The following is a 20,386-nucleotide window of genomic DNA, read 5'->3' on the forward strand; positions in this document are numbered from 1 at the left end:
CCTTGTTACTTGTCCGAATGTATTATTTGATCATTCAAACTACAATTTAGACACAAACATTATACAGATAGATATTGTAGAACTCTGACCATTATTGAGTGATTATGAGTCGTTTTAAATGTTTTTTTGAAAACCCTCTTGGATTTTTAGGCAAACTGGACAACCATATATCAATGAAACCAGTCAAAACGTATTATATTAACCATGAAACCATGGTGTTGACATCGGAATCACATCTTGGACACACCAGAGCACTGGCTGTCCTTGCAACTTGTTCCGATTTACTACGTCACCATTAAAACCACTAAATAGAAACCAAATTAAAGCCACTTAAGTGGATTTTTTTTAATCCTACGGCAGCCATTTTGGGCGCCATATTGGATTTTCCTGGTACCCTGGAGTACTAATATTCACTCTACCTCGTATCAATAAATTCGTTTACCCACTGGACCATGGAATGTGAACCTAAGTAGGATTTTAGGGTGGATAATGAGTGAGTTATATTCATTTTCAGTGAATGGCGGCCATCTTGAACGCCATCTTGAAAATTAATACTTTCCCGTATGCGGAATTTGGTAGATTTTAAAATATTACATTTAATTAATTCATTGTAAGCGCTTTGGGCCTAATGGGTAAAGCGCAGTACAAATCATAAGTATTAACAATAACAATAATAATAATGTTATTCCTGAGGCCAAATACTGCCAGAAACAGATGAAAGATCATTTGTTGCAACAGTTGTTCCGGGTCAAAACATGGTTTGACCCGTCTAATGACGTACTATGTATGTGTGGATTGATACAATGTAAAGGCCTTTATCCCACAGGCTCAATGTCTTATTCGCATTAAACCGGGGCTCGGATTTTCAACATTGATTCTTACTTTGTGATAACACTATACTGAATTCTGATTATTTCAACCATAATAGGTCCATGTTTTAACCGTCTATGGAGGTGTATATATGAAAGTAGTATGTGGAGTATACAAACAATTTAACATTATTAACAAAAAAAAGAAGAAAGAAATGAACGAATTAAAAAATATATGATAGAGTTTTTCATTACTAAAAATGTTATTATACATCAATATGTACTTTACGCGAGCTGATGATGTCATTTATCATTTCCCCACTTATACAGCGGAAAGTAAATATAACCACCGCTTAAGAAATCATCATGGCAATAAGGGGGAGGGTGGGGGTGTTTTTTGAAGCTGTAAGTTCTGCACGTACTGCACGACGAGAATGGTGATCCTATTTTTTTTTAAATTTCCATTTGTGTTGATTAAGTTCAAGAGAGAGCGTTACCAGGCATGGAACACCTACCAAGTTCACATCTTCCTTAGATCAATATATAACACATTTGTGAGATTGTTCAGTTAGTAGTCGCAGGCCATGAAAAAAAAACGTGACCGTTATCTTACGATATAAATCTTAAGGAAACACATGAATCTTATCTAATTTTATCATTAGGCTGAATATTCATATATATTGGATTATACTCTCAGTCTGTGATTTGTGTTTAATGAGATTTATCAACCTCATTTCAATAACAATCAATCTTTTATTAAACCCTATTAACCACTCTGTCACTTTTTCGTCCATCGGTATCTCTTTATCTTTCTGTTGATACGCTCCTCACTACTAACAGTACTCTCTACTCCTATCATCCTGTTCTTCTGGGATTTTTTTTTATTGGTCTTCTCTTTCCTCTTCCTATCTCTCTCACCCCTTAACTTCACTGTCATTCACACAACCTTCTTAATTCGTTATAATTGTTTTACTCTCGACACCCTCCTTTTCATTTTCTTTAAATTTATTTCATTTCCTACTTTTCCTGGCTCTCTTTCTTTGATGGCTCTAGGGTGATGATCGCGATGCAGAGGCCAAGGTCGCTTATCAAGCTTTGATGACGATTCGTGTTTTTGAGCCTACGTCAGAAGCTTACCGAGAGTTCGAACAAAATGTCATTGAAAGGCAAAAAAGAGACTTTAATATTACTGATTCCGACTCTGGCTCGGTAAGTGAAGCTATTCACGAGGGTATTAAAAGTACAGTGGGTTTTTTCCCCAGTAGGACTACTAGTAGCACTGAAAGAAATATTTTGTCGAAAAGGCATACAAATTTATAAACAGCACAAATAGGAATTGCATCATAAGGGTATCAAAAGGGAATGACGATAATGATTGTTATGAAATTCTGATTCCCATGGAAATACAGGCTGACTAAAGATATGAACAAACTGTTTTAGCGTCTACTCTCTTTAAATAACAAGTACATCTATAGATTAAACATTTCCATGAACGTCATGTATACGAACATGTAAATTATGACGAAGTACACACACTTAACATGTTTGGCAACATACTGTCCGCTGTGTTTGGTAATGTATGTTGGTAATATATATATATATTTATTTATTCACGCATGAGTGAGTTAAAACAATTTGAAGAGGGGATACCAAAAAATCAATTGGCGGGCGGTATCTGGCTTTCAAAAAGAAAACCACATTTCTGAAAAGTTCAATATCTGCTCTTTATAATTTGATACCTCAATTACAGAAAATAGTCAGGAAATGACAAAGTTCTGGTTATTTGAAATAAGGCTTGAATTTCAATAATTTCATAAAATGAAGAGGTTTTACAGGCTATCGTTCAAACTCACTCGACACTCCGTTTTGTTCACGATAAGGCATTAAGTATTTTGTTAACCGTGCGATAGCTTCTGTGGGAAACAAGTGGAAACACGTTTCCTCAATGAAATTATGGAAATACAAACATTTTTTCGAGGGAACATAACCTTTTTTACTTCTTGACCATTTTCAAATAAAAGAGCAAATAGTAAACGTTATAAGCACATGATTTCTTTTTGTAATTCAGAAACCCCCTGCCAAATGACTTTTTGGTATCCTTTCTTCATTTTTTTTTTGCTCACTCATGCGTGAATGAGGGATAATCTAAGTAAAGTCAGATAAAATAGTAAAAAAGGTCACCGCACTTTGCTCATTTTCTGAAAATGTGAATGGAACATATCATCATATTTGAGGTTAAAATTAATTGAAAGAATACTACTATAACCATTTTGAAAGATTATAAATCTTTATTTTAGTAAATTAGTTTCAAATCGTCGCCAATCGTACGACTGCTATGACGTCATTATGATTAGGTATTAAATTCGCTTTTATTCTAAGAAGAATGATAACATAGTCACAGATTTGAACATAGGTATTCGTACGATGATGTCGAACATTACACAGTAAGATATCCAAAGTCTCAATATTAGCATCAAATTCTACAACATTTTATTCGCAGACCAATCGTAAGGTGCGCGGTCGCCTTAAGCTTTACATTGTTAGCTCATTCGTCTATTGTATATATGATTAAGTTATGATAAATCATCGCTAAATCTCTGTTTCGTTTTTTGTGGGATGCACTCTATATCATGGGCAATTATTATCCAATCGAGCAAATATATTACCCAATTATTAGTTTTATTACAATTTGGACAGATTTAAACCAATTTTTTAAATTGACAGTATGTTGCCCAGTGATGGTTAAAAATTGGGTCTTTTTGCCCAACCCTTTTAAGAGTGTAGTGTAAAATTCATAAAAACGAGATCAATCATTTTGAGTAGCAAATTTTTTCCACAACTATATTTTAAATTTCAAAAGCGATCTTTTTATTGATTGTGCTAAAAAAATTGATTCACATTTGAATCTAACTAACCTTTTGACAAAATTGATTGCGACTCTATTCTACAACCGAGAGACTCTCAACTAATGAGAACACACTCCCAACAACCAATCTATTCCTGAAAGTTAAATAGAGAATGTTAATGATAAGAGTTATAAAAAACTTCATATTTTTTTTAAAGCGCACAAAAACACCAAGGAAGAAAACGACGTTGCTCAAAGATTCATGAAACAGGAAAAAATAAAATTCATATGTAAATCGTAATGACAACATTTCACTGTGTTTAAAAAGACATGGAAAAGTATTTTTTTTCAGATTTTCTTGTGTTTGTTTTAAATTCAAATACAGAATATCTTCTTGGCTTCTGCATTCTATGACGTAATGATATTATATTCATTGGCAATTAATGAAACAATCGCTGAGGGAGGAGATGTATATGACGGTCATGCTGTTACCAAGAAAATGTGGAACAGGACATTCGACGGTCAGTTCTTACTTTTTTTGAATTGTGTGCTGGTGTGCGTGTGTCGGAAAGGATGTGCGTTTTAGTCTTGATATGATTGTATAATACAGCTTCTTATTAAAGTGCTTTCATAGATCGCAAAATTCATGCGTTGCCACTCTTTGAATATCGACGGCGTTTGCCATATCAATGTATTAATGATCAATGGCGTACCGTGGGTCACGGAATGGGGGGGGGGGGGGGCACCAGCACAAATTTTTAGTCACTTAATTAATGGATATTAAACGGATATTATCTCACTGATCACATAACCCGAGCGAGTAGCCCGAGCTGAAAATTGTTGATATTTACACCTAACGAAGGGGAACATTCGCAATCATGATACGAACCTGTCTCACAAAATAAAATAATGCGAGCGCGAACAGGAGTTGAATTTTTTTTTCTGGTATTTTTTTATCCTAACGTGGTGACGCACTAACATACAATGTTTTCAGGTTGATCTGTCTATAGGATTTTCCAGTTTCAATTAAGGATTTTTTAATTCCTTTTTCGTTAGAGTGTTAATGGTCCAACACGCGCAGTAAAGTTTATAACTATCATTGCTATGATTTTCGTTTGTATTTCTTTTGACACCGTCATTACTGATATTATTAATATCATCATTATAATTATCATTATTATCATTATCAATATCATCATCATTAATATCAACGTTATTATCATTGTCACCATCATCATCATCACAATCATAATAATATATTCAATTATTAGTACTATCATCAATATTTCCATATAGCAATATCGTAAAGCTATCTTCATTCATCTACTTTATTGCACATAGAAAATGTTACTTTTCATCAATAAATACCGTTTTCGGTCATAGATTTATTTTTAGTATTGGAGGTACTGACGATGCTCAATGACAAATGTATACATTTCAGGGTTATACGGAAAAGTGAAAATCAATGAGAACGGTGATCGTGATTCAGAGTACTCCCTTTGGGACATGACAGATACGGAGAACGGTACATTCGAGGTAAACGCCTTATTTGATTTTGATTTACACCGACAATTATTTTCATATTTTAATATCTAATTAAGTTAGCCAAATACGATGTGAAGCCATCAATACCATGGGAAAAGTAAGCGCAAAATGAAAGAGGATGACATGTCAAAACCTTATCAATGCAGATGTATTTCCTTCTTTCCGGTATTAACCCAATTTAAATGTTTAGGGAATTCGACCATTCCTTAATCCTCATTCTCTGATGGTCATCAATAGGTGGATAGCAATAGTTTTTTCTCACAATTTTGAATATCTCATACGCCTTGTGGTTTTATCAAGAATACGCAGTACTTTTTTTCTCTCATAATTATGTCCAGGGACCCGTAACACAAAGCTTGGCAATGATCGTAGAACATTTTTATGCGATTGATTGCATTGACTACAATGTACAATCAATCTTAGAAATCAAGCTTACGATCAATCGCTAACCTTTGTGTTACGGGACCCAGATAAGAATTTCACGATTAAAGGTATTGTTTAACTTTGTGAGCAGCCGATAAAAAAATCCTCAAACCAAGATGAAACATGTGTACAAGTACATGTATTAGAACTAATAAACCCTGAAAACAACCATCATTGAGAATGAAAAGCTCAAACTACAAGGCAAACCCTGATTTTGTAAATAGTACACATAAGTGTATAGGATGAAATTAAGATGGTGTTTCCGGTCACTTTATATTTCAATTTTTGAAGCACTTAATAATTATTTTCGAATGCAATTTTTTCTGGGCTTCATTTTTGTAACATATCACAGACACAGGTGACAAGTGTGACCTTCTAGCTCAGATTTTGTTTTAGACCTATTAGCTTCCATTCCATTTCTTTAAGTTGACCGTGTGCACTAAATGACATTCAGTTAATTTTTTTCTGGTCATTGTGGATAAAACTGCCCGAAGACGTTGTATTTCATTACTGAAAAAAATAGGCTCTCATCAGGAGGTCATTAGCATTGATCTAATTATCGTTGACATTATTCAAATGAATTAAATCAAGTAAGCATGTAATTATGTAACTTTTTATAATATTAAATGATGAACATAATAATTGGTACATAATATATTGTGTAACAAGATTGCAAACAGAACAAAAACCAGGGTGGTAATGTTGAAAAATATTTACTGCTGGAAAAGCGACATTTCTTTTATTTTTCCAATTCATTTCAAAGACAGAGCTCTTAGAAATATTGCTTCTTTGCTGTCTCGACATACTCGATTGTAGAGGCTATTATCCATTCGGACTGAGAAGACTGAGATAATATTGAACTGTTAATACATAAAGCTACATTAGACATATTAGATGCGATAAAGTCAAATAGACCGAGTCTGTGATGGGAATCATTAGAAAAGCAATATTACATTTACTTTACCGACGCATGGTTTTCAACTCCCAAAAGGTCGCACTTCATAAGTTGGATATGCAAAAAGGGTGGCGGATAAACAAATTTCCACGCATTGCTGTGGATAAATTGTAGCTACATCACAGACCCATGGCCAAATTTGTTGTGTAAGGTCTCATTTTGAAGCTAGAACTATGCAAAAAGGGTGGCGGATAAACAAATTTCCACGCATTGCTGTGGATAAATTGTAGCTACATCACAGACATAAAGCTACATTAGACATATTAGATGCGATAAAGTCAAATAGACCGAGTCTGTGATGGGAATCATTAGAAAAGCAATATTACATTTACTTTACCGACGCATGGTTTTCAACTCCCAAAAGGTCGCATTTTATAAGTTGGATATGCAAAAAGGGTGGCGGATAAACAAATTTCCACGCATTGCTGTGGATAAATTGTAGCTACATCACAGACCCATGGCCAAATTTGTTGTGTAAGGTCTCATTTTGAAGCTAGAACTATAGACTAAATATATCAATATAAATTGGATCACTACAATATCAGCAACAAAAACTACAGCAAATTGAATTGGAAGTTAAAGGGGTGGCGGAGCCGGTGGATACGGGAAATGAAAAAAATGTTAAAATGTGATGTTTAACCCATGATTTTTGTTCATTTAAAGCATTTGTTAATTTAATGTCACTACTTAAATAAAATAAAGTTCATTTATTGTCGAAAACAAACATTTGAAACTATTTCAATGAACCTATATACAATTGAATTATTAATGATCTGCCTAATTATTATATTATATTAAGTCGGAAAAAGTTAGCCGATATATACATTCAAAAACATTTTCCCTCTAATTTCTTTAATTTCAATATAGATTTGGTCTAATTTCACTTTATGCATCTTTTTTAAAGTTGATGTACATTTATTAAAAAAAAGATGTAGGCATGCAGGTAATTATGTTAAGTTAATTAACTTAAATAACAATTAAAACATGTATAATTATGCCATAATATATTATATTATATATGTCATGTACATAAACAAGAATACTGACTATCGGTCTCATATTTCTAGTCAGTTTACATGCAAAGAACAACTACGCCTTATTAAAATTTGACAACTTTGAAAATATTCAACAATTAGCTACATATGCATGTTACCTAAAATCTGCAATCCATCTATATATTTATTAAATTTAGAAAAAAAGTTAATTATTTCATTTGTAAACTTCATTTATACTATTTCAAAGTCTAGTATCATTGCAAAAAAAACTTTTTCTAATCATGTTGTAATGAATTTGCAAGGTATCTAAGGGTGAGGGTCACTTGTTTGGGGAAAACAAATGCAAAATTAGAACAGATTACATTTTTTTTGTTATGGATGCAAGCATTGATGTTTAAATAATACAACTGCAAATACAAGTGTGATCCAATGTAGCATTAATTTTTTCACCATTTTATGTGCAGAAGGTCCAATTTGAGAAAAAACGCATTTGAAAATTCAAATACCTATAACATATAAAAATAACTTTTTTGACCATTTTTACACTGTTCGTGAAATTGAACCACCTTATGACATGCGATCAAAAGTATTTCACTAAACCTTGAATTCTTTAAACAAAAAATTCTAAAATATAAAGTTTCAATAGTTCAAATGCAAATAAAATCCTATTGAAATATGTTTTTTGTAGGTGGTTGGTAACTTTTATTTAACATCATCTGGATTGAAATACACACCAGTCCCTGGTAAATCAATTAAATGGCCAGGAGGTGCAACTGGACCTCCGAGAGATACACCGCTCTGTGGATTCTACAATGAAAATCCTGAATGTCAACCTGACGGTAAGTAACGACCATGACCAATATTCAACTCATGCAGCCACATTCAAGTACTACTACTACTACTACTACTACTACTACTACTACTACTACTACCTCTACTACTACTACTACTACTACTACTACTACTACCTCTTCTACTACTACTACTACTACCACTACCACCACCATCACCACCACCACAACCACCATCACTACTACTTCTACTAACACTACTACTACTACTACTATCACCACTACTACTACTACTACTTCTACTAACTACCACCACCTCCACTACTACTGCTACTACTACTTCTACAACAACTACTACTACCATCACCACCACAACCACCACTACTACTTCTACTAACCCTACTACTACCACTACTACTACTATCATTACTACTGTTGCTGCTGCTGCTACTACTTCTTCCACTACTACTACTACTACTATCACTACTTCTACCATTACTATTACTACAACAGCTACTTTTACAACAACTACTACAACTTCTACTACAATTACTGCACTCTTACAACAAGTTAGTCAAATTGACTAGACCAGTAGTCAGCTGGGTGCAACTTTTATGACAATCACTGATAATCACATTTCTGACATAAATTCTTGTCAAAAAAAATTATGTTCTAGTAAAATATGACTAGAAAACAATCAAATATTACTGAAATAACAGTTGCCCCCAGCTGACCATGTAAACTAGTTATTTTTTACTGATTCGTTTTTATAGTGTAACTACTTTTTTTCCCATCACTTCTTCGTATACTTTTTATCTTACTATTGTATTACTACTACTAGTCCTAACTGTACTACTACTGCTCACCTATATAATAATTTAACTATTATTTTATATACTGTTGCTGCACTGGTCGTGGTGACTGAAATGACCACTAACACTAACATCATCACCATCACACTATTTCCCTACACTTCTTCAGACATGTCAGAAGCATTCTGGAAAGTAAAAAAAGATGCAAACATCATTCCATATGTAGACATATTTCAAATATATGATATACAGTGCGTCCCAGAAAAAAAACGAAACGATGATTTAACATAACCTAATCACAAATACAATAAACAAATTACCTAAAGCTTAGAATCTCCTCTTTCATCTCATATAACTTAGATTATTCCTTATTCACGCATGAGTGAGCAAAAACAATTTGTAGAAAGGATACCAAAAACTCATTTGGCGGGGGTATCTGAATTTCAAAATGAAAATCACATGCCTAAAAGGTTCAATATCTCCTCTTTTATTTGATACCTTAATCACAAAAAATGGTCAAGCAGTAAAAACGTTATGTCCCTCGAAACAATGCTTGTATTTCCATAATTTCATTAAATAACGGTTTCCCACAGAAGCTATCGCATGGTTAACAAAATACTTAATGCATGGCTGATCGTTAACAAAATGGAGTGTCGAGTGAGTTTGCACGCTAGCCTGTAAAACCTATTCATTCTATGAAATTATTGAAATTCAAGCCTTATTTAAAATAACCAGAGCTTTGTTATTTCTGGACCATTTTCTTTAATTGAGGTATCAAATTAAAGAGCAGATATCGAACTTTTAAAAATGTGTTTTTCCTTTTGAAACCCAGATACAGCCCGCCAAATGACTTTTTTGTATCCCCTCTTCAAATTGTTTTTGCTCACTCATGCGTGAATGAGAAATAATCTTAGTAATATCCGATGAAAGAGGAGAATCTAAGCTTTACAATGGTAGGTCATTTGTTTATTGTATTTGTGATTAAGTTATGATAAATCATCGATAAATCTCGGTTTGCTTTTTGTGGGACGCACTGTATAATATATACTCTGTAGTGCAATGTGCCTAAATAATTTATATTGAACAATTCACTATCATCATTATTTTTCTGATATTTGGATTCACTTATCTCACTATACATTTAAGATTACTCTGTAACCTTTGTTTGTATCAGTCTCTCGACTGTTTTCTTGGCAATAAACCGATGAATCTGAATCAAGGTGATAGTAAAATTGCCCCACTTTTGTGATTTAGAAAAAAAATGCATATAAGGCGTACTATGTATTGCGCTTTCCATGATAGTAGATAAAAAATATCCCGCGGCAAATTCATTTATTCAAAAGTAAAGTCCACCCCAGAAATTTGTTGATTTGAATCGACATACATGTATAGAAAATCAACAAGCATAATGCTGACAATTTCATCAAATCGGATGTAAAACAAAAAGTTATGACATTTTTAAGTTTCGCTTTTTTCACAAAGCAGTTATATTCATATCTCAGTGATATGCAAATGAGAGAGTCGATGATGCCCCCACTCATTATCATTTTTTTTTATTGTGTGAATTATACAATATTACATATTGGACAATAACGACCAACTTGACGTAACCATACGATGTTAAATGATGGTAATTCCACATGTTCAGGGAGGAATGAAACTTTGTTTCACATGACAATGAGGAGAAAATTTGATTTTTTTTTCATATTTCATACCATAAAATACAAAAGAAATAGTGAGGGGGGAATTCATCAGTGTGCTCATTTGCATACCTACCAGGACATGACTAACTGTTTTGTGAAAATAAACGAAATTTTTAACTTTCTTATTTTACATCCGATTTTGATGAAATTTTCAGTGTAATGCTTGTTGGATTTCCTCCTATTATTCAAATCTACTTTTGGCTAGACTTGTCCTTTTAATTCATTCTAAGTTTTAAATCAATGTAATTAGTTAACATAACACACTCGTCTGTCTAAAGGTTTTCTTTTTTCTTTTTTTTTTGTTTAGGGAGGCTTTCAACTCTTGCCATTTCTGGGATAGCTGCAGCCTCAGTGATACTCTTATCGGTTCTTATCCTAGTCCTTGTATACAGGTAGGCGTAGTTTTTGTCTCACCTGCATAGCAGAGTGAGACTAAAGGCGCCGCTTTTTCGACGGCGGCGGCGGCGTCAACATCAAATCTTAACCTGAGGTTAAGTTTTTGAAATGACATCATAACTTAGAAAGTATATGGACCTAGTTCATGAAACTTAGCCATAAGGTTAATCAAGTGTTACTGAAAATCCTATTAGAGTTTCATGTCACATGACCAAGTTCACAGGTCATTTAGGATCAATGAACTTAGACCATGTTGAGGGAATCAACATCAAAATCTTAACCTGAGGTTAAGTTTTTGAAATGTCATCATAACTTAGAAAGTTTATTGGTCTAGTTCGTTAAACTTGGACATTAGAGTAATCAAGTATCACTGAACATCTTGTGCGCATTTCAGGTCACATGATCAAGATCAAAGGTCATGTAAGGTCAATGAACTTTGGCCATGTTGGGTTTTTGTTGAATAACCATCATATCTCTGTAAGTTTATTGGTCTAGTTCATAAAAAGTGGACATAAGAGTAACCATGTATCACTGAACATCTTGTGCGAGTTAGAGTAGTTTTCAAAGTCAGCACTGCTGCTATATTGAACCGCGTGTTGCAGGTGAGACGGCCAGAGGCATTCCACTTGTTTAAATGTTGTCATAACTTCGAAAGTATACATTAAGGTTATAGTGTATCACTGAAGATCACATGCTTAAGGTCAAAGGTCCGTTAGGGTCAACAAACTTTGGCCATGTAGGTTTTTTTTTTTAGGAATTGTCATAACTTAAAAAGTTGATGGACCTAGTTCATGAAACTTGGACATAAGAGCAACCATGTATCTCTGAATATCATGTGCGAGTTTCAGGTCAGATGACCAAGGTTAAAGGTCACTTAGGGTCAACAAACTTTAGCCATGTTGGGGGTATTTTAGGAATTGTCATCATAACTTTGAAATTTTATGGATCTAGTTCTTGAACTTTGACATAAGAGCAATTAAGTATCACTGAACATCCTGTGCAAGTTTCAGGTCACATGATCAAGGTCAAAGGTCATTTAGGGTCAATGAACTTTGGCCGAATTGGGGGTATTCGTTGAACTACCATCATAACCTTAAAAGTGTATTGTTCTAGTTCATAAAAGGTGGAAATAAGAGTAACCAAGTATCAATGAACATCTTTTGCCAGTTATAGTAGTTTTCAAAGTCAGCACTGCTGCTATGTTGAATCGCGTGATGCAGGTGAGACGGCCAGAGGCATTCCACTTGTTACGTAATTGAAATAGTTACATGAATTACAAGAATGAAATAAACGACCATGACAAGCCTTTAATGTCAGTGAAACGAGCTGTCAGATTCAATTTTTCACAAATTTATTATATTGCAATAATTTTGAAAAGCAGAGAGGATAACATCATTTTCTGATCATTTTAAAGGAAAATGCGTCTAGATGCTGAACTTCTTCGTATGTCTTGGAAGCTGTCTTGGGATGAACTTGTATTTCCGGAAGAAACCAAGTCGGGACAGTCAAAGTTTTCTGGCTCTTTCGTAAGTATAAATAAGGGGAGCTCAACATTTCGAGGTTTCTTTGACCATCTGCAGGTTAGAATGAATGGAGAAAAAATACTCAATTGAATTAAACTGTTTGAAAATGAACTTTTCTAAAAATGCTACTTTACACATAAACTTGCAACTACGAGCAAATAACACGTAAGAGATGATTTGCGAATAATAATTATAAACTTTAAGTCAATCCATCAAAAGGTTCCTTTGAATAATTAGAAAAAAAAATCAAGTAGGTATTACACTAAAATTTCACCGAAATCGAAAGTTGAGATGGACTTGGCCTTTAATTTAAGAAGATGATGGACAAAATTAAGATACACACTACGTGGTGTCTGCAAAGTGAACTGACCTTAACAATCACATTAGCGACTCTTAAGATGAATATGAAAGATTCCCAGTATAAACCATATAAAAACATCTGTAGGCCTATACAATAAATAATATATCAGGTAAGAAAATAAGTACATGTATTCATAAAGTAACAAAAAATTACGTACATGATATGACATATTTTTTTATTTTATTGTCAGTCTCATTTGCTTTTCAGTTTCCCCGCCGATGTCATGCTTGACAAGAAACACAAGATAAATCTATATATCGTGCATTGGTTGACATTAATCTGATTAGTTAGTTCCCAGCTCCATGGTGCATTCAAGAAAATGAAAGAAAGCGAATGAACGAAAGGGGAGCGAAGTGGAAGAGAACCAAAACCCAGGGGAGAAAGAAAAAAAGAGGGTAAATTGGAATTTTCTTCCGATGATTCAAAAAGGAGTGTATTATACATCTCTCCACTGAATGATGCTATCATAAGTCTATACAGACCAAGATAAAATCAGTGGAGTAGAATCCTATATATTTGCAAGTCACGCCAAGGTGAGACTTTGCATGCACAACGGTTGAAATAATTGGGGTTGTTAGTTTGTTAATACTAAAACACATCTCGATTTGATCAATGTAAAATGAAAGTTGTCAGATTGTAACATGCTTAAGGTCTATGTCAAAAAAATCTTACACATTATCTTCATTCAAACTTCCTCTTCATTCGAGATATCACACTCGATAAATTCTAAATGAAATAATTTGAAATGAGTCGATCTGTTTTATTGATGTATATGAACAAAGATTTCGAGAAATTCCAAAGTTGTTTCGTGCATGAAACGAGTAAGAATAGACTTTCTAGATTGGAATAAAGATTAAAGGGAACTTCTTTATCATTCTATACCGGTAGAGGACATGCACTTATTATTACGACCGAATTTTCCAAGAATCAGTCTGGGAAAATAGTCATAATTGCAGTCTTCTTTTTTCATCTTTGCACTTTTTATTCGTCTCAAAATCAATCAAAATATACAAAACATGTATTGCATTTTAATTTACCACACCATCGACAAACTGTGTGTTTCATAAAAATATCGTAGATAAATTGTTGCTTATATACTTAAAAAAAAAAGACTTGTACCCGGCGACCCTGCTGACAAGAGGATCAGTTGACCGAAGTGAAAAAAGTCCATTAATACCATGCAATATGCAATATATATATATATATATATATATATATATATATATATATATTATATATATATATATCGATTTTCATAATTTTTTAGGGGTTATCAGAGATATTTCCATTTTCAAACATTATATCAGGGCAATTAGGTAATTTAAAGTGAAGGCCCTTTCAGACGGTGACTGCAATAGAAGACCGGATATTAAGTCGCCGTCTCAAGGTAGAAATTTCCTCCAACATCCATCAGATGAGATGAACCTCTTTGAACATTTTTACAGTTATATTTTTGTTTCATTATTATGACAGGTAACCTCCATTGGACATGGAACATCACATCAGAGACAGATGTTCGCAACTGTAGCCAACTTTAAGGTATGTTTAATGTATTTGGCAATTGAGGAAAATCATGCCGGAAATTTGAGGACGGTATGAGACAAATTAAAACCAAATCGAATGGGCCCCAACCTACACAACACTTGCAATCTGCAACATGTATACACTTCATATCAGTGAAATATTCCTGGGATTCATATTATCCGTCCTTTTGTCAGAGGCTATTTCCAGAATGTTATGAAAATCAAACAGAATGCGTCAGCCTTTTCGGTCTCGGATTCTGTGTGTGGAAAGCGGACAATCGAATGGAATATTGTTTTCCAAGCTCAGTCTGTCTCCGCCGACGTATTGCAAAGAAATAGGATTTGTATATCTCTCTTTTAAGTAAAATGTTGAAATACTGATAAAATAAACTTTTCGGGATTTGTACACAATGAAGTGTCTTTGAAGTTTGATTATTTTCATTCAATCATGATAAAGCAATAGTTAGGTAGCGTGTATTGGCTGTTTTTTTTTTCTTAATTCGAATAGGGTCGACTGGTGATGATCAGGAGGATTGAGAAAACCAAACTAGATTTAACTCGGGATGTACTAAAAGAACTTAATTATGTAAGTATTCTATCATTTAATACTAAATCCTGCTTTAAAACAATAGGCGATATTTATTTAAATTCATTTGTAATCACAAAGATACTTATGTAAAGTGCATTGGAAAGCAAAGAGGACGTTAAATTCAAATAAAATGGACCTGTGCTTGTTTGGTTATCATTTATTTAGAGCTGAACATATCTCTTTTTAAAATCTGAATACACTGCTCTCTTGACTTTCGTCGTGTTTGTCTTTTTCATAACTACCAATTTGTGACACGAAATATAACACAGAACCAACCAGTGGTAAACTGTTAAAATAAAATTTCGTGTTTATTTAAAAAAAGACGCAATATCAAGAAAGTCTTGAATATTCTCTTTACGAAATACCCATTACCATTAGTCGAATCGAAGAGTAATTTCCGTCCCATGATTTATGTAATGGAAACAACAATAAAATTTCATTTACTTAGGCTCGGAGTATCAAGGACAAACCTCATGTTTTATATAGGTTAGTTTGTAATTCCTAATCTTACGAATCGATGGATGGTAGGCCTAAATTGCGACGCGTGTTTGGCTGAACTCAATTACATCACATTTCTCACGTGTTGCTGCAGTTGTTCATTTATGTAAGAAGTATTAAAATGAATATCAAGTACATGTATGTGGCACGTGTACAGTCGATAGTCAAATCTCCTCAAATTTGTAAGGAGTAAATATTGATGCGCGATATGCATGCACAATGCATTGACCACAATCTGAATACTTTCTTCTAAACCTGTCACATCGCTGTTCTCTTCACCATGAGGGAGGGATCATTATGCAATGCAAACATGTCAGCGAATCTTGATTTTAAAACGTAAGGAAGCTATGTTGTAATGACGGAACAAGTAGATTTTTCTATATGCTAAAACCCGGTGTAGAGCTCTGAATTTCGCTGAGATGTTTTGCGCCATAACAATAAATTTTTCCTATCATTGTATTTGTACACCACAGTTGCGTCAAGTGGAGCACAATAACCTCGTTCGTTTTGTGGGCGCATGCGTTGATGCCCCAAACATTTCAATAATTTCAGAGTACTGCCCCAAAGGAAGTCTTCAGGTATGATATGTATCAATCTGTAATACCTGATTTAGCTTACCACATTTTTCTTTAAAAAAAAATATATACACACACACACACACACACCCTCACACACATAAATATACATGTATATATCCATATCAGGGTGACCAGATTTCACAAAATGAAATACGGGACAATCGACAAAAAAGAACAAAGAGGGCTACACAGTGTTAGACTTGTAAAAAATATTAAGAATTAGAAAGGAGGGTGAAGGAAAGAGTGAAGGAGAGAAGGAAAAGAAGAAAAAGATGAATTGAGAAGAAAAACTGAAAGGGCCAATGAAGGAAAACGATAAAAAAGGAACAAAAGAACGTTCGAATGAAAGAAGGATGAAAGAAAGCATAAAAGAGAAAAAAAGTTTTCCGTCATTCTTTAAATTGAATATAACAAAAAAATAATAAAGGAAGGGAAGATGAATAAATGTGTGAAAGAAAAAATAAAGGAGGAGAAAAGAAAGAAGGAATGAAGGAAAGAAAAATGTTTCCTTCATTCTTTGAAAGAAAGAAACACACAAAGAAAGAAGAAAAACAGGAAGGGGGAAGAAGGGAAGGGAGGTAAAGAAACAATAAGGAAAAAGAATTAGAAGGAAAAATAAAATAATGAAAGAAAGAAAAGAGGAAAGAGAAACTTATTCGATCCACATTCATTTGTTTAATAGGCCTACTGATTTACGAATAAGGAATGTAATTAAACGTGTAAATCTTTCTTTACATATTTTTGCTTTTCAACTAATAATCGTTTTGTTGTTGTAGGCTCTGAACTATTTCGTTCGTTTCAATTTCTTTTCAGGACATCGTGGAAAATGAGGCTTTACAACTCGACAATATGTTTAAGAATTCTCTCATTACTGATGTTATGCGTGTAAGTACGATTGTTTAGTTTGTTCCTAACATAAAGAAACGTAAAAAAAAAACAATCATGTCCATACCGTTTTCGGCCACCTGCTTGTCTCTAGCTTTCTTTATGATGACGGCGACGATGATGGTGAGGATAATGATTATTTTTAAAGTAAAGAAATTTATAACACGGCATTCATGAAGATGATATTAATCTGCACCGGTATACACTCTAAAAACACTGAGTAAAATTTTACCCCATATTAGGTAAAAAAAGTAACTTATACATGTTTGCTGCTGGGTAATTTTTTTAGCCCATACTGGGCCAAATGCAGGTTTTAAGGGTAATTTTCAATGCAACATTGCGTAAAACTTACAAAATATTTGGTATCTTTTTATCAAACCGACAAGCAAGTACCCATTTTACCCAATAATGGGTAAACTTTTTTTTAAAGTGTAAATACACAGGATTGTAGCTCATTAACGAAGCTAGGGGAAAATATACATCTGTGGCTCATGAAAAAAAATTGTCGATATTAGCTTTACTGCATGGAATTACAATGTCAATCTTGATCATTCTAGGGACTGCACTACCTACACAACAGTGTTATCGTTCTTCATGGTAGACTATCATCATCAAACTGCGTGGTCGACAGCCGGTTCGTTCTCAAGCTCACTGACTACGGACTCGCCACATTTAGAGACATCGATAACAGCGAAGATCATTCGGCAAAGAACCCACAGAGTAGGGCTTTCCATTTTTTTTAGAATACGAGAGATTGGACAGATTTGCCTGGTGCCATCAGTTTGTAAACGATTTTGGTAGAGAATTAAATAGGGAAAGCACCAAAGCTCAATAGAATAGCATAAATCACGAGTCAGTCACTGTTCCATACCCAGAATGCATCAATGCAGTCATTATAGGAATAGAAATCAGTACACAGTTGTGGGTATGTTTCCTTACAACATTCATAGCCCATATAATGTTCCCAAGGTACTTTCCTGACAAAACATTCATATTTTCGATTAAATAATATACAATTGTAATTTAATCCAAACTTCCCAATGTTTTTTGTTAAGTATGTTCATCGAGATTTTGAGCACAGGAGTCTTTTTCAGAATTTCCATGGTATATTATGATCGACGTCTTTCCCTAGTTAGATATTCCGTCATCCGTATATTACCATTGTATTGTTCAGTGATTCAAACTTCTCGATACACAGTGCGTATCAAAAAACCCCAAAAGTTTACACCTTGAAAAAGCTCTGGAAGTTACAAAAAATATACAACATGTGGGTCAGTTTTTCAAGTATATTCTTTGGTTTGGGTCTCATCTATCCAATGAAAGTAATTTTTTTTGACAGAATGTTACACTTGAATGCATGGGTACTGTCCATTTTTGTGAATCTCGCAGAAATCTGTTTGCGCAGAAATGTTCGTTTTGACGCAGTGTAAAGGGTAAATCAAACTTACCCTACGAAACATTTCTCATACATTTCCCTTGCACTTTTAGTCAATTGAAAAAAACGGATACATTCAAGCATTTTGTGACAATTTTGCCACCCGAATTAAATTTAACTCTTAGTAAGCACATCCTTTACCCATTTTGAACTAGACCAATACACTTACAGAGATGTGATGGCAATTCAACAAACACCTCCAAAATAGCCAAAGTTCATTGTCCTTACATGACCTTTGACCTTGATCATGTGACCTGAAACTCGCACAGGATGTTCAGTGATACTTGATTACTCTTATTTCCAAGTTTCATGAAACAGATCCATAAACACACAAAGTTATGATGGTAATTCAACCGATACCCCATTATGGCCAAAGTTCATTGACCTTTGTCCTTGGTCATTTGAGCTGAAATGCGCACAGGATGGTCAGTGATATTTGATTACTCTTGTGTCCAAGTTTAATGAACTAGACCAATATACTTTCAAACTTATGATGGTAATTCAACAAATACCCCCAATTTGGCCAAAGTTCATTGACCCTAAATAACCTTTGACCTTAATCATGATACTTGAAACTTGCACAGGATATTCAGTGATACTTGATCAACCTTATGTTTAAGTTTCATGATCTAGGTTCAAATATTTTCTAAGTTATGATGACATTTTAAAAACTTAATCTTAGGTTAAGATTTTGATGTTGATTCCCCCAACAAGGTCTAATTTCATTGACCCTAAATGACCTTTGACCTTGGTCATGTGACATGAAACTCAGGCAGGATATTAAGTAATACTTAATTAATCTTATGGCCAACTTTCATGAACTAGGTCTATATATTTTCTAAGTTATGCTGTCATTTCAAAATCTTAACATTCGGTTAAGATTTGGTGTTGACGCCACCGGAAACGCGGCGCATATATATGGCCTCACTCTGCTATGCTGGTGAGACAAAAATACGGGCAATTCATATCTTTATTGCCCCATGTTCCCTCCATTTGTTGCTGATGAAACATGGCACAGAGCCTAAAATTTCTTGATTTCTGGTTCACAGAAATGCTATGGAAATCTCCCGAAATACTGAGATCACCCGATCAACAGCCAACTCAGAAGGGCGACATCTATAGTGTCGGTATTATCATGCAAGAAATCGTCTCAAGAGCGCGCCCATTCGAGGAAGAAAGAAACACAATGGAAATAGATGGTAATGAAAATACTCATAATCACATAGAAATTTATTACCCTTGACTCAACATGCTCAAGTTAGTAACCCAGCTCTGTTTCCTGGTCCTATCTTCCCATCACTATGCCAGTGGGATAGTGTTTTTTAGGGACTATACTGACTATAACGCATCATGTTGGCTATTCAAATGCACTGCTGATGCTGAAATTGGACATGAAGGAAACAAAAAAGAAGGGTGTGAAAGCAATACAAAAATACAGATCTAGTAGTGTTTTAACTGAAATCAATGATTTATTTTCTTTATTTTCATCTTAACCGCTCGTTATAATAGAAGTACAATTTATTAGTATTATTCTATGTTTACAATTGTTATGCTTTAATTGAGATGATCGAGAATGTTTGGAAATCATTATTTTACGTGATTTTATATTTTTATAGAAATCATTAAGAAGCTGAAAGAGACGAATGTGCCCCCTTTCCGTCCTAAGATTGACCCTCAAATGTGTACTGATGAAATTCGGTCTATCATACAAGCATGTTGG

The 20,386-nt window shown here is 34.0% G+C and overlaps 1 protein-coding gene across 1 annotated transcript in view; it reads left to right on the forward strand.

The window, feature by feature from the left end:
- Window positions 1-20,386, forward strand: part of LOC121411944 (atrial natriuretic peptide receptor 1-like) — a 38,762-nt gene that overhangs the window by 17,828 nt on the left and 548 nt on the right. The window contains exons 3-15 of the mRNA XM_041604856.1: window positions 1,863-2,018; window positions 4,040-4,175; window positions 5,096-5,190; window positions 8,261-8,411; window positions 11,186-11,270; window positions 12,689-12,800; window positions 14,632-14,697; window positions 15,190-15,267; window positions 16,242-16,346; window positions 17,160-17,231; window positions 17,789-17,951; window positions 19,716-19,865; window positions 20,283-20,381. Coding sequence (XP_041460790.1) covers window positions 1,863-2,018; window positions 4,040-4,175; window positions 5,096-5,190; window positions 8,261-8,411; window positions 11,186-11,270; window positions 12,689-12,800; window positions 14,632-14,697; window positions 15,190-15,267; window positions 16,242-16,346; window positions 17,160-17,231; window positions 17,789-17,951; window positions 19,716-19,865; window positions 20,283-20,381 — 1,468 coding nt within the window. The remainder of the gene's footprint in view (window positions 1-1,862; window positions 2,019-4,039; window positions 4,176-5,095; window positions 5,191-8,260; window positions 8,412-11,185; window positions 11,271-12,688; window positions 12,801-14,631; window positions 14,698-15,189; window positions 15,268-16,241; window positions 16,347-17,159; window positions 17,232-17,788; window positions 17,952-19,715; window positions 19,866-20,282; window positions 20,382-20,386) is intronic.

This window comes from Lytechinus variegatus, chromosome 3 (assembly GCF_018143015.1).
Source record: "Lytechinus variegatus isolate NC3 chromosome 3, Lvar_3.0, whole genome shotgun sequence".
In the NCBI taxonomy this organism is placed as follows: Eukaryota; Metazoa; Echinodermata; class Echinoidea; order Temnopleuroida; family Toxopneustidae; genus Lytechinus; species Lytechinus variegatus.